The sequence below is a fragment of the Castor canadensis genome, chromosome 7 (assembly GCF_047511655.1).
Source record: "Castor canadensis chromosome 7, mCasCan1.hap1v2, whole genome shotgun sequence".
Lineage (NCBI taxonomy): Eukaryota > Metazoa > Chordata > Mammalia > Rodentia > Castoridae > Castor > Castor canadensis.
The window spans coordinates 130,713,406-130,728,837 of NC_133392.1; the positions used below are offsets into that span (position 1 = coordinate 130,713,406).

At 42.2% G+C, this 15,432-nt stretch overlaps 1 protein-coding gene across 2 annotated transcripts in view; it reads right to left on the bottom strand.

Annotated features, from left to right (window-relative positions):
• The window catches only part of Ccdc30 (coiled-coil domain containing 30), a 120,757-nt gene that overhangs the window by 12,279 nt on the left and 93,046 nt on the right, over window positions 1-15,432 (bottom strand). For both annotated transcript variants that reach the window (XM_074080424.1, XM_074080423.1), the window contains exons 12-13: window positions 5,131-5,243; window positions 968-1,109 (exon numbers count right to left, since the gene is read on the bottom strand). In XM_074080424.1, coding sequence (XP_073936525.1) covers window positions 968-1,109; window positions 5,131-5,243 — 255 coding nt within the window. The remainder of the gene's footprint in view (window positions 1-967; window positions 1,110-5,130; window positions 5,244-15,432) is intronic.

Below are 15,432 nucleotides of genomic sequence, written 5' to 3' on the forward strand. Positions count from 1 at the left end.
ATTTCCCACCCCCCTACCCCAGTATTGGGGAATTGAACCTAGGCACGTGCTGTACTGCTGACTATTCCCTCTAAGGAATATTCTGTCCCACACCTGTCTCCTAGCTTTCAGTGGTTGCCAGCCATGCTCATTACCTCCTCCATCGTTTCAGTCTCTGCCTGCCTCTTCACAAGGCTTCTTCCTATCTGTTTGTCTACCTGTATGTCTTCCCCTCTTCTTATAAAGATACCAGTCATATTGAATTTAGGATTCATGCTAATCTAGAATGATTACATTTTTAAGTAATTACATCTACAAAAACCCTATTTCCAAATAAGGTCACACTCTGATGTCCTGGGTAGATATGAATCTTGGGGGATAGTATTGAAAAATAAAATCCTTCCAGCCTGAGCTACATAGTGAGACACTGTCTTAAAAAACCAAAAACAAATACATAAATAAAACAGATACTCAAGTTTGAGGCAAAATGAGGGCTACTTATATAAAACAGAAATGAGGGTGGTATGGAAGCCTCTGTTGAGTGTTTAAGACATTTTTGTTTGAAAGCAAGATGATCTTAAATTGGCAGTGCAGGATATTTTCAGTGTCCAATTTGGGATACCATCATTATGAGTCTTTTTTTTTTTAAGTACTAGGATTTGAACTCAGGACCTACACTTTGAGCAACTCCACCAGTCTTTTTTTAGTAATGGATATTTTCGAGATAGGGCCCTACAAACTATTTGCCTGAGCTGGCTTCAAACCACAGTCCTCCTGATCTCTGGCTTCCTGAGTTGCTAGTATTACAAGTGTGAGGCACAAGCACCCAGCCATTATGAGTCTTAAATAGAAAGAAGCTACCAAAAAAGCAATGAAAATGAGAACTATGAAGAGGCTACAGGTAATAAAAAGATGAGTGAAATTTCTCCTCTAAATAACCAACCACCAACATTATCAGTTCCCTTTTATTTATTTATTTTTGTCTCACCATTTTGATTTTTTGCTGTAGATGTCCAGTTTCATCTTCAAGTTGTTTAATTCTCCTGTTTCGTATTTCTATTTCATTAGTGAAATGATCCTTGACCTTCTGAAGCCTGGCTTTGTGGAGGTAATGTTTCTCGTTGTTGTTTCTGTAAAAGTAAATTTGCATGCCTAAACACAGTTAAAATCTATTTTCCTTCCATAAAATGCACTTTTCTTAGGCTGACTCTCTTAATTATGTCAGGGGTCCAGCACCAGATGGAAATACTTACCCATCTTCTAGGTCCTGTAGGTACGGTGAACCAAGGCTCACCAGCTGCCTAACAACAGCTCTAGTCATCACCGTAGATTCAAGTCATGGGCTTACTTTGGTTAGAACTGATGGCAGTACAGCAGCTGAGTTTAATTTAGGAAACTCCTTTACTTCTCATATCTGACATCTAAATTCTGAATCCTGTTTCACTGATTATATCATGAATCTAAAATTTCCCAGTTCCTGACTATACATACTCTTGAACAGTGACATAACCATTTCAATTTTGTCTAATTTCCAGATAACTGGGCTTTGAATTTAGGTTGGACTGCTAAATGCTAATTCTACATAGGTCCTTGCTCAGGATTCTTACTCTGATTCTGACACAAATATGTGTACCTGCCAATAAGCACATGAAAAGATGCTCAACATTGGTAGCCATTAAGGAAATACAACTCAAAATCACAGTGAAATAGCACTGCATACCCACTAGAATGGCTAGAATTTAAAAAAATGGTGATAATGACAACTGTTGGCAAGGATGTTGTGAGAATCAACTAAAGTTAGGTCTTCTCTGTCAAAAGAGTTAATGTCTAACTATCACTGTGTGGATGCCAGCTAACCTCCCCAATTGCTGCCTGCATGCTTTGTGAAATGTTGCTTGACTCTGCAAGGTTCTTGTGGTCAAAAAGCTGTTTATCACCAGTTGTCCTATCTCAAACTGCTTGCTTAACAATGAATATTGCCCAAAAGAATTTTCTTGTTCTTCCTGCTTCAACGTCCTCCTTACCCCATGCAACCCCTTTTCTAAGTAGCCAATCTCAAAGATTGTGAACCCAAACCTGTCCATCAGGGAAAGGGGCAGACTTGCATGAGAGATAAACACTGAGCAGACTTCCTACTCATTGTGCTCACCTGCCTGTCTTAGTTGGAGGTACACCCTTCTACAGAAGTAAATTTTGCCTTGCCTATCAGCTTTTGAGCATGTGTCTGATTTGTGATTGCAGCAGTGCCCCAACAATTCTAACAATGTGGAGAAATTGGAACCCTCACCTACTGCAGGTGGGAAGATAAAATTGTACAGCTTACTTAGAAAACAGCATAACAGTTCTTCAAATGGTTAAATATAGAGCTTCTGTTTGACCCAGAAATTCCACCCCTGTATACTAGGTGTATACCAGGTAAGAGAAATTTAAAAAATCATCTACACAAAAACCGATACACAGATACTTAAAGCAGCATCATTCACAACAGCCAAAAGGCAGAACAACCTAAACTTCCCAAAATGAATAATGATACATCCATACAATGGGTCACCACTCAGCCACAAAAAGAAGTGAAGTGCTGTTGCATGCCAAAACACAGATGAACTTTGAAAGCATTATGCAGACTGAAAGAAGCCAGACACAAAAGGCCATATCGTGTGATTCTGTTTATATGCACTTGTTCAAAGTACACTGCACATAATAGGCAAATAGGAGTGGAACAAAGTAGATTTCCTAGGCTGGGGCTGGGGAGGAAAATCAGAGAGAGAGTGTGGTGTTTCTTTTTGAGGTGATAAAATACTTTAAAATAGGTTGTGGTGATGGATGAACTTTTAGCTAAAAGTCATAGAATTGCAGTTTCTTTCTTTCTTTCTTTCTTTTTGCAGTACTGGGGTTTGAACTCAGGGCCTATACTTTGAGCCACTCCACCAGCCTTTTTTGAGATGGATTTTTTTCTAGATAGAGTCTCATGAACTGTTTGCCCAGACTGGCTTCGAACCATGATCCTCCTGATCTCTGCCTCCTGAGTAGTTAGAATTACAGGCGTGAGCCAGAGCACCTGGCTTATTTCTTTTTATTTTTTGTTTATAATGAGATAAGGTCTTGTTGTTGTGGCCCAGGCTGGCTTTGAGTTTGTGATCCTTCTGTCTTAGCCTCCTGAGTGCTGGGATTACAGGCATGCATCACCACGCCTGGCTAGGTTTGTTGTTCTTCTTTGCAGTACTAGGGACTGAACCAAGGGCCTTGCACATGCTATACATGCACTCTACAACTGAGCTACATTCCCAGTTCTGTTCTTCTATGCATTTCTGCTCTCTATGGCCCTTTTCTATCTATAAAATCAACCTCCTTTGCTTAGCTCATTGGAACCCTTGCTCTGTATTATAGAATGAAGTACCTCCTGATTCTAGAATTGAAAATAAAATTGATTAAGTTCTCTCTCTCTCTCTTTTTTTTTGGGGGGGGTGCTGTGAAGTACTGGGGTTTTGAACTAGGGCCTTGTGCTTGCTAGGCAGATACTCTACCACTTGAGCCACTCCACCAGCTCTTTTTTGTGTTGGGTATTGTTGAGAAAGGGTTGTGCAAATATTTGCCCAGGCTTGCTTCGAACCATGATCCTCCTGATCTCTGCCTCCTGAGAAGTTCAGATTACAGGTGTGAGCCACTGGTACCCAGCCAACAATGGCTTTTAAATCAATATTATTAATACAGCAGGTAAAAACATAAGGGAATAAGAAACTTCAACCTATAGTGGGGCACCGGTGGCTCAGGAGGATGGTGGTTCAAAAACAGCCCTACACAAATAGTTTTCAAGACCTTATCTTGAAAAACCCATCACAAAAAAAGGCTGGTGGAGTGGCTCAAGGGGTAAAAGCACCTGCCTAGCAAGTGTGAGGCCCTGAGTTCAAATCCCAGTGCCCCTCCCCCAAAAAAAGAACGAAACTTCAACCTATAGAAGAAACAGATGTGACTACCGAGCTCAGACCAGATGATGGATCATGGAGAAAGCACAAAAGTGAACTTAACGATGGCGCGTCCCCTGTGCCAGGTCCTGTGCCACGTTAGCGCTCCACACATCGTCACCCATTTAACTCTCACAGCAGTGTTATGAGCTAAGTACTGTTATTCTGGACATTGAAACACTGAGAGGCCTCAGGTCTAGGAGGGTTCATAACTCATCTGAGCTTACGAAGCGAGTATCTAGTAGAACCAGGAGTTGTAGCCAGGTGGTATGGTTCCAGAGTCCTTTCTCTCAACTGCTCTGCTTCATGCACTTCAGAGAGGAGGGGAGTGGAAGAAATCTGCTAGGATGATGAGCAGGAAATGGAAACAGTACAAAGTTCAGTTTTTGTGCGTGTGTGCATTTGTGATGTTGGGGACAGGGCCCTTGAAAGGCAAACAGTCTGTCACTGAGCTACACCCCCAGCCCTGCTTCCTTTTTTTTTTTTTTTTTAAGAGACAGGTCTTGCTATGTTGTCCAAGTGACCCCCAAACTCCTAAACTCAAGAAATCCTCCTGCCTCAGCCTCCCAAGTAGCTGGGCATAAAGGCATGCACCACTGGGCTAGGAACATAAATTTTAGTTGAGTACACGCTATACACTGGGGACTGTGAATAAAAATGCGAGTAAGAGAATAGCGTACGGCATGGGAGCGCTGACAGTCTGGTGAGGAACGTGGAGAGCTGGCGTGTGGTGTTATGTGAAGTGTGGCTGAAATAAGCAGAGAAAGGCATGTCCAAAGGGCTGCAGAGACACAAAGAATGAGCACCTCACCGGGCCCAGGCTGGGGTGTTAAGAAAGGCTCTTTAAGGAGGGGACTCCTAATCTCGGACTTAGGAACTGAAGTGAGGAGTGTGGTCCAGGCTGAGGAAAGTATGTAAAGGGGGGAAAGTCATGCGAGAAGGGCGACTTAGGGAAAACCACATCGCATAGCGGTAGATGGTACGTCCTTCTCCCTCCCTCTCTTGGGAAGAAACTGGGTCCCACATCTCCCTAGGAAAAGCGCTGAGGCGCTGAGGATGGAACTTCTGGAAAGCCTCATTGGTACCCTTGAAAGGTTGCTTCTGTGAGCATCCCACTGCTTTGCCCTGGGGCTGGCTTAGTCAGGAAACAGCTGCTCTGCAGACTTTTCGGGAGCTTGGGTTGCTTTACCTCATGTGGTCACCAATCTGCTCCAAAAATCGCCCATGCGCTTCCCACAGAGCTCCCTTCTCTCGCTGTAACTCAGACACCCTCTCCGCCAGCACCAGGTTGCTCTTGATAATCTGAAAAACATTAAAAAAAAAATAAGAATACCCTATGCTGGTGAGTGGTATGATGTTGAGGGAATGGAAATTGGTAGAGCCTCTCTGCTGAAAGAAGCCCACAAGTCATGCCAGCTACTTGAGATTCAAGTAGCTTCATGTGATTCCTGCATTCCAAATTTCTAGAAGCCAGCAAATGCTTTCCCTGGCTTTTGTTCCCTGAACCTTCTCAATAATTTTGTAAGTTATCTAATTATCTATATTAAAAATCTTGAAGCAGCCGGGCGCCGTGGCTCACACCTGTAATCCTAGCTACTCCAGAGGACGATCTCCTGCAAATTAATTGAACCTGAGGAGGGGGTCATGGGAATACCAACTTGTCTGTGGTTGGTCAGAAGTTCTACAGGCCCAGACTTGCCACTGGGTCTGAAGTGGGGACAATGTTGGGGACTCATCCTTCAACCTATACAGTCTGATATTTCCAGGTAGACTGTCAGAATTGAGTTAAATTAGAGGCTGCCCAGGTGTTGTCCGATGATCAACATCACTTGCCTGCTGGCAGGGAGAAATCCTCACACCTTTGAGGTCATAGAAATCTTCTGTAATGATTGGTGTGGTGTCAAGAGTAGAGGCAGTTTCCCCACAAGTACATAAAAGCTATGCTCTTGACCTAACCCTGACCAACAAAGCATTTGATTATAGAAATGGCTGCAATGACTAGAAACTCAAAGTTGGGAATCTGACCTGATAATTGGATTTGAAGGTTCAGGTTGAGTAGCCCTCATTCAAAATGCTTAAGACCAGAAGTATTTCAGATTTTAATTTTTCCAATTTTGTAGTATTTACATTTATAGAAATATCTAGAGGATAAGACCCAAGTCCAAACAAAAAATTCATTTTCTTTTTGGTGGTAGTGGGGTTTGAACTAAGAGCCTCATACTTGCAAGGCAGGCACTCTACCACCTGAGCCACATCCGCAGAACTCACTTACGTTTCATACCCACCTTATTCACAAACTCTGAAGGTAATTTTATACAGTATTTTTAGTGCACCTGTGATTTCACTGTGACCCATCACATGAGGTCAGGTGTGGAATTTTCCACCTGTGGTGTCATGTCAGCACTCAAAAAAGTGTCAGGGTTTTTTTTTTTTTTTTTTTTTGAGACAGTGTCTAGCTGTGTAACCCGGGTTGGCCTTGAACTAGGCTCAAGCAGCTCTCCTGTCTCCGCTCCTGAGACGCTAGAACTACAGGCATGTACCATCATGCCCAGCTCCAAAATTTTTAGATTTGGGAGCATTTCAGATTTCAGAACTTTGGACTAGGGATGCTCATCCTGTAGTGTGATCTTGTCACTACTACCAGTAATCCATGTGCAAGGAATTTATTAAATTATCAGCTTTTACTTGCCTGTAGTGAAGTACTTTGGGAGCTCATATAACTAACACTAATGTTATGGTCTGCATATGAAATGTCCCCCAAAAGGCTCATGCATTAAAAAGGCTTGATTGCCAATTGATGGGCTTTTGGGAAGTCACTGGGTTGGATCCTGAGGACTCGGAGATCACCAATGGATGAGTTTTTAATATGATGGCATTACTGGGAGATGGGCCTAGTTGTAGGAAGTAGGTCACTGGGGGGCATGCCAGGATGTGCTGTCTCAATTTGAGAATGGAGCCAGCTGACTATAGACTGAAACTGTGACCCAAAATAAATCCTTCTTTCTTAAGTTGTTTTCTCAGGTATTCTGTCAAAGTGATGAAAACTAACAAAACTAAGAATGTTATAATAGAATTGAGAACTACAGGGACTAGGGTGAACTAGCCATCTCTGATCAAATGTTAATGAGTTTAGAAGTTGAAAATGTCCACATAAGAGATTTAATTACTGGAACAAGGCATAGTCAAGAGAGCCAGAGAGCGTCTATGAGTGCCTTAAAATAACCTTTCTTATAGCCAGAAAGGCAATGAAACCAAAAACCAAATCTCAAATTTTGTTAAATGGTTGGCAACCTTACAGCACAAATTGATTTCACAGCCTCTTACATGAAAAACAGGGCTTTGAGAATGCATGGAAAATAAAGAGTTGAGACTGGAGGAATGGCTCAAGTGGTAGAGTACTTGCCTGGCAAGTGGAAGGTCCTGAGTTCAAACCCCAGTACTGTCAAAAAGCGAGGCAAAACTAAACCAAACAAACAAACAAAACACCAGAATTGGGAATGAAGACATCAGACAGGACCTCCAATTTCAACAAGCTTCTCCTGCCAGCCAAAAGCAGTCCTTCCCCTGCTGTCTCAGGAGGTAAAAAACCCTTGCTTTGAGGATCTGCATGGATTTCACCTGAAGCAGGTACCTTGCAAGAAGATGCCTACTTGTCCTTAAGAGCCACCTCTATATCAGCTTCTAATCCTATTACTAGAATCAGACACCAGCACATCTTGGGCCTGACCTAGAGGCTGACACACTGAAAGAACAGCAGGATTTTCCCAACTTAAATTGGCAGAAAGACAAGGAATATGTGTAGGGATGTATTTATAGGAAGTTATACGAGGGGGGAAGCAATATTGAATAGGCCAACTTTATTATTTTTATTTTATTTATTTTTATTATTATTTTTGACAGTACTAGGATTTGAACTCAGGGCTGTGCACTACTAGGTATGTGCTCTGCCTCTTGAAGCACATTCTCAAGACCTTTTAGCTTTAGTTATTTTTCAAATAAGATCTCATGGTTTTGCCCAGCCTGGCCTGGACCACAATTCTCCTATTTATGCTTCTTGAAGTTGGGATGATGGGCACATGACACCATGCCCAGCTTTTTTACTGGTTGAGATGGAATCTCAAGAACTTTTGCCTAGGCTGGCCTTGAACCTCAGTCCTCCCAATCTCCACTTCCCAGGTGACTAGGATTACTGGCTCGAGTCACCATGCCCTGGCCAGGCCAAATTTATTGATATGAATGTACCTATCACAAAAGACAGAATGTGATATGTTGTTAACCTGACCCTCTAAAGCGACTTTAATAGTTTTCTTGGTTGGCTGACTGAAACCTAGACTCAACAGCCACCCTTATTAAACAGCATTGAGAAAACTTATTCCAGGGATCATTTCTGTAGTTTGTTAAATGGCAGTTAAGACATCATACTTCTTTGGCATAAGGGAGAAGAAGGAAATTAAAGGCTTAAGCAAACAGGAAATTTGGGGAGGATTTATCATGGGTAATCTGCTCACCCACCTTAGAACCATGGACGAACAGAAAACTACAGTGGTCCCTTCAAGTATACTGCAGAGGGGTTCCTTAAAATGCTCTAGAGTGCTAACCTGCTGAGGAGAGTAGAGGTGTCAACATTGACATGGCTTCCTGGTTTTAATGGGGTCTGTGGTACTACTTCAGAGTGTCAGAGGTCAAGTGGCAATACTTAAGTCTTAGATGCAAGGAGGACATTATTTTTACTATGAATAGGCAACAGGGCCAGGGATATAATCAAGTAGTTTGATATTAGCAATCTGGTTTAGTTAATTGATCATAATCATTGATTGACAGCCAATTTAAATTTTTATTTTTGTTTTGTTTTTTGAGACAGGGCCTCACTATGTAGCCTAGGCTGGACTCAAACTCATGATCCTCCTGCCTCAGCCTCCTGAGTGCTGGGATTACAGGTATGTACCATTATTCCTGGCTTTACTTGCATTTTTAAATGCATGAATGAACAGACAAATATCCTTGGTTTAGGTGAACAGAAGCCCTATTTATATGACACAGGTGGAACCCTAGCTACTTAGGAGGCTGAGATCAGGAGGATCATGGTTCAAGGGCAGCCTGGGCAAATAGTTCATTAGACCCCCCCCCATCTCCAAAATGACCACAGCAAGAGAGACTGGGGATATGGCTCAAGTGATAGAGTGCCTGCTTCCCTAAATTCAAACCCCAGTCCCACCAAACAAACAAACAAACAAACAAAAAAGACAAAGACCTTCGAGAGGTTAAGGGAATATAATAGTGGGGTGACCTTCAAAGTACACTGTGTGCATCTATGCAATTCTCACAATGAAACCTCCTTATACTATTAATGTATGCTAATAAAAAAAGAAGAGGGAAAAATTTTTTAAAAAATTACCCATTCTCAGGTATTTTGTTATATCAGCACAGTCAGCCTCTATTGATGGAACCATGTGATTTTAATTCTTTATCCTGTTGATATGATTTTCAAGGGCTGAGTCAGTTTTGCACACCCAGGATAAACTCTACTTAATCATGGTATATAATTCTTTCTTTCTGTTAATGCTTTCTCCCTTTTTTATTAGTGTATATTGTACAGGAAATTATTTCAATTTTCTTGTATTTGTTAGGAGTTGCTTTATGTCCTATGACAGGATCTTACTATGTTGCTCAGGCTGGCATCAAACTTGGGATGCCCCTACCTCAGCCTCCCAAATAGCAAGGCTTATAGGTACATGCTGCAGCACCCTGCTTGCATAACCCTTTTCATACATTGCTGGATTCAATACTTTTTTGTTTTGCAGTACTAGGGCTTGAACGCAGGGCCTCTACCTTGAACCACCCCCCCCAGCCCTTTTCGTGTTAGGTGTTTTCGAGATAGGGTCTCTCAAACTATTTGCCCGAGCTGGCTTCAAACCACTATCCTCCAGATTTCTGCCTCCTGAGTAGTTAGGATTACAGCATGAGCCACCAGCGCCTAGCTCAATAATGTTTTGTTGAGGATTTTTATATCCGTATTTATGAGAAATACTGGTCTCTCATGAATATAGATAATTTTCTCATGAATAGAGGTAGTTTTCTTGTACTGACTTTATTTGGTTTTGGTACTAAGGAATTTTACCTTATAGAATAAGTTAGGAAGTACAGCGTCTGCTTTTATCATCTGAAAGATGTCTGAAAGACTGAAGCGAGCCTGGTGTGTGTGTGTGAGGGAGTGTGTGAGTGTGCGTGTGAGTGTGCTAGTGCGTCAGTGTGAATGTGAGCGTGTGAATGTGCGCGTGTCTGTGAGAGTGTGAGCGAGTGCGTGTGAGCGTGCGAGAGTGCGTGTGTCAGTGTGTCAGTTGTGAGTGAGTGCATGAGAGTGCGTGAGTGCACGCGCGAGTGAGTGTGAGAGAGCGTGTTAGTGCATGTGAGTGTGTCAGCATGAGAATGCGTGCGTGTGAATGTGCGTGCGTGTGTGCGTGGATGTGTGAGTGTGCATGTGTGCGTGTGAGAGAGGGTGAGTGTGCGTGTGAGCGTACGTGCATGCGTGTGTCTGTGAGAGTGAGCAAGTGCGTGTGAGTGTGCGAGGGTGAGTGTGTCAGTGTGCGTGTCAGTGTGAGTGAGTGCATGAGAGTGTGTGAGTGCACGTGAGAGTGCGTGTGAGAGAGCGTTAGTGCGTGTGAGTGTGTCAGCGTGAGAATGTGCGTGCGTGCGTGCGTGGATGTGTGAGTGTGCGTGTGTGCGTGTGAGAGGGTGAGTGTGCGTGTGAGCGTACGTGCATGCGTGTGTCTGAGTGCGTGAGCATGTGACTGTGTGAGAGTGTGTGGGTGACTTTGTGTGTGAGTGTGCAGGTGGTTTTAGGGATTGAACTCAAGGCCAAGCACTCTACCACTTAGCCATGCCCCAGTACTTTACTGGCCTCAACTGATCAGCTGCCTCCAGAATAGTTGGGACCACAGGCATGCACCACTGTGCCCAGCAGATTTAATTTCTTTAATAGATATATCTCTTTCTGGGCATGGCTGTTCATACCTGTAATCCTATTTGGGAGGCTGAGATAGAGAGAATCGAGGCAGTGATAGAGTACCTGCTTTGCAAGAGTGAAGCCCTGAATTCAAACCCCAGTCCCATAGAAACAATAGATGTGGCTCTGTTTGGATTGTCTGTCTGCCTGTACATCAATTTCAGCAGACTGTGTCTTTCAAGGACTTGGTCCATTTCAACTAGGTTACCACGGTGTGAGCACAGAGTGGCTTTGGTATTTCTTGATTATACTCTTAAGCTCATGGGATCTATAGCGGCATCCCCTCTTTCACTTCTGATAGTTGTGATTTGTATTCTTTTTCTTTCTTTTTTTAGCCTGGCTAAGGGCTTCACAATGATCTTTTCAAAGAACTAGCGTTTGGTTTCACTGATTTTCTCTATTGATTTCCTGTTTCAATGATTTCCATTCTAATTTTTTACTTCTTTTCTGCTTATTTTGGATTTAATTTACTCTTCTTTTTCTAGCTTTCTCAAGTTGAAAGTTAGATCACTGATTTTTAGATTTTTCTTTTCTTTTTTGTGGTACTGGGGTTTGAACTCAGGGCTTTGTGTTTCTAGGCTACCACTTGAGCCATGCCTCAGCCATTTTTGCTTTATGTTATTTTCAGATAGGGTCTTGCACTTTTTCCCTGCTCTCAGACCATATATTCCTACCTATACCTCCCAGTAGCTGGAATGACAGGCATATACCACCACACCCAGCCTGTTTGTTGAGATGAGGTCTCGAAAACTTTGTACCTGGGCTGGCCTCAAACCACCATCCTCTCAATCTCTGCCTTCTAAAGTAGCTGGAATGACAGCATGTGCCACCACACCCACTTATATAAGTTCTTGTCTCACATATTTTGATGTTCTGTTTGCACACACATATACATATTAAAGATTGTTATGTCTTCTTGTGCAATTGGCCCTTCTATCACTAAATAATATTCTTCTATCCTTGATAACTTTCCTTATTTAGAAGTTGACTATCTGAAATTAAACAAACTCCTTGCACTTTCCTTTGATTAGCTGTAGCATGTTGTATTTTTTCTCCATCCCTTTAATTTTCATCCATATATGTCTTTATATTTAAGTGGAATTCTTTTGCTTTTTTTTTTTTTTTTAATACAGTGCTGTGGATCAAACCACAGCCTTATGCATGCTAGGCAGTTGCTCTACCATAGTGCTACATCCCCATGTCGGGTCTTATTCTTTAATAACTCTGGCATTTTCTTTCAGTTGGTTCATGTACACACTGGCATCTAAAGGTCCTCTTGATATAGAGGTTTATGTTAGATAATCTCTAATCCCTTAGAGATTAACATTTGCTATATTTGTTGCTCTTTGCTTCCACTTTGTTCCTATTTTTGTCTTCCACACTTTTCCTACCACTTGTGGCTTTGCATATCTTATATGATTTCATTTTCTTTATTTCCTTAGTATTATCAGTTGTACTTCTTTTTTACTTTTTATAGTGGTTGCTCTAGAATTGCCATAGAAGATAATGCACATTTACAGCTAACCCAAGTTCACTTTGAAATAACAACTAAACTACTTCACAGGTAGTGCTGAGGCAGACTGGTAACCGGGAAAGGAGAAACAGCCCTGGAACGCTCCTCAGTGTATTTCATGCTAAACTCCTGTCCTAATCCAAAGCCATCCTTTGAAGTTGTAAACTGACAAAATCTTCAGAGGAGACAAACAGTTTGGAGGCAAGAGGGGAAAGCTGTCACAATCCAGATGGAGTCACCTGTGCCAGACCTCACAAAAGTTACTAAAGCTGAGAGGTTTTAAAGAAGTGATCTTAAGCATGACACCTCTGACAGAAGGCAAACTTCTATTTTTGACCAAAATTTTCTATTTAAGTAAAGGCAAATTATTTTTGCTGACTCCTACTTATCTCTTTAGTAGTCCATGCTCATGGAGTTATTTTCCCTTACGACAGTCTATTTAACTGGGAGTATTCTGACTTTTACTTTCTATTCTACTTTATGAAGTGTTTCTAGTTTTAGACTTAAATAGCAAATACTTTTGACTTAGACAAACTGCTTTTGCTGAAGGATGGAGCACCCTTCAGATAAAAACTCTGGAACCTCTCCCAAAAAAAAAACTGAGGTAATGACCAGCCAGGCCACAACTGTGGTTGAGACTGTTTACTATACATACTTTTATCCCCTGTATGCAGTTCTTTTGTCTACCTAAACCTATAGCCAATGTCTGTACCCCAAGAGCCCTTGGTTTTCCTTCTTATGCTGATAACCATTGGCCCATGTGTATTTAACTGCATGTCTCACTTTATCTTCTAAATGCACTGCCAATCTCCAACAACAAACAGACAGCTGGGAGCAGTGGCCATCCTGGGCTAAATGGATGCCATGGGTAACCCCTCTATTGGGACCACTTATTTTTCCTCATTGTGACCTTGTCTTTTTCAAACCCTTTCTTGCCTTGTTTCCCAAAGGCTCCAAAAATTCGTCCACAACCCATAAGCAGATCAACTCAGTTCTATTCAAATAAGAAGATCCTGCTGATATCCCCTCTCTCTTCCCTTAAGAGACCTCCCACCCTCCACCCCAGTTCAGCAGGAAATAAATAGAGAAACATCAGCACCCCATTTATATATATATCAAAAGGCAGGAATGTTAGGGTGAACAAAAGGACAAAAGGGAGCCATATTAGAACTGGCCCCCTCCCCCTTGAAAGTGACTTACTGGAAACTCTCCACCCAGCCCTAAAGAAAAATAAACATCCACCTTTAGCCAGCCATTCACTAGAAATCCCCACCTAGCCCAGAAAGAGTGACCCGCACTTAAGCCATTATCTGGAGAGGGTTTTCCCACCCCAGTGACCCTCCTGGGACTTCCAGTCTGTAAGCGGCTCTCGTGCTGGGGACCCCCTGCACAAGACCACTTCTCCACAATAAACCCAGGGTTGGCATTGAGCTGTCTTCCCGCTTATCCATTCTGTGCCTCTTTCAGGCTAACGGCCATGAGTGATGGGGCTATGCAAAGAGAAGCTAAAATGCATGATTCCTCAAGGTCTCAGAGAAAAACACTGTAATTAAACTTTCCAACTCTGTCTTTTGCGGTCCATGGGGTTTGAACTCAGGGCCTCACATTTGCTAGGCATGCATTCTACCATTTAAGCCACTCCACCAGCCCTTTCTGTGAAGGGTTTTTTGGTGAACTATTTGCTGGCTTTGAATTGTGATCCTCCATGAATCACCAGCTCTTGGCTAAACTTTCCTACTCTTAAAATCCTCTGTTAAGATAAAAATAGCCCAGAAGGCCATGGAATGTCACAAGATGTGTTTGAGTCTCCCACCCTGCTAAGGTGGGTCACATCAAACAATTCATAAAAACAAGAGATCTTTATTCAACAAAACAAAGACCCAGGCCTATTAGTCATACCCTAGGGATCAGATGGAACCAATAATAGTTGGTAAAACTGGTGTTTCTCATTCTAGCTCTAGAAACAACCAGCCTCCAGTCTATTGAAAATGTATTCTTTTCTGAATAGACTTTACTAACCACTTTCACTACATTTCTGCATCTTGCCTGCATTTTCTCTAGTTGACATATGGACCAAGGTACATAGCTGTGAAGCAGTCCAGGACATAGAAAAGATCAGGACTCTTAAAACATATGAGTCTCCTCTCTTTCCTTCCCTCCTTCCTTTTCAGTTGCAAATGTGTGTAGATTTTTCATATTAGCTAGAGGATAGTTCAAATCCTAACCCAGAGACCACCCAAATCCCTCTGCACTCAATGATTATTGGTGATCAAGAACCTCCCACCTAAAAAGAAAAAAAAAAAAGAACCTCCCACCTAGATCTTTCTTATCTCCTTTTAGATGTTAAGTTACTAGAGTAGGGGAAATATTAAGCCTTCCTCCCCCCCCCCCCGCACCCCCCCAGGCCTGGAGTTTGAACTTAGGGCTTTGTGTTTGCAAAGCAAGTGCTCTACCAGTTGAGCCATACCTCCAGTCCAGAGTAGAGGAGATATAAAGGGCCTATCTTCATGTCTTCCTCTTTGAGATGTTAATAAGGTGCTGTGTGTCTCCTTGGATAGGCAGAAGGACAGAAAGAATGAAGAAAGGCATATGTCTGGCAAAGGAAGTCCTAAAACTCACCCACTGTTCCTGTGATTTGGGTGGGCCTAGGTGACTTCTCCATGTTTTAGAACCCATCTTAGCCACCTAGATCCATTATCTTAATGACTAAAGGTTATTTGATATGTATTTCCCCAGCTAGGAAAGTATAAGACTACAGATAAGGACCACCATTTTGAGTCTTTACTCCCATTTCCTGCATGGGGAGCAGGAAATATTTCGCCTAATTTCTTTCCACTTTTGTCCTGCTATGCTAAATTCCTAATAAACTTTACTACTTTAGTATCACTTTTACTATTTTTTTTTTTTTTTTTTTTGCGATACTTCGGCTTGAACTCAGGGACTTCACCTTGACCCACTCCAAAAATAGACCCACA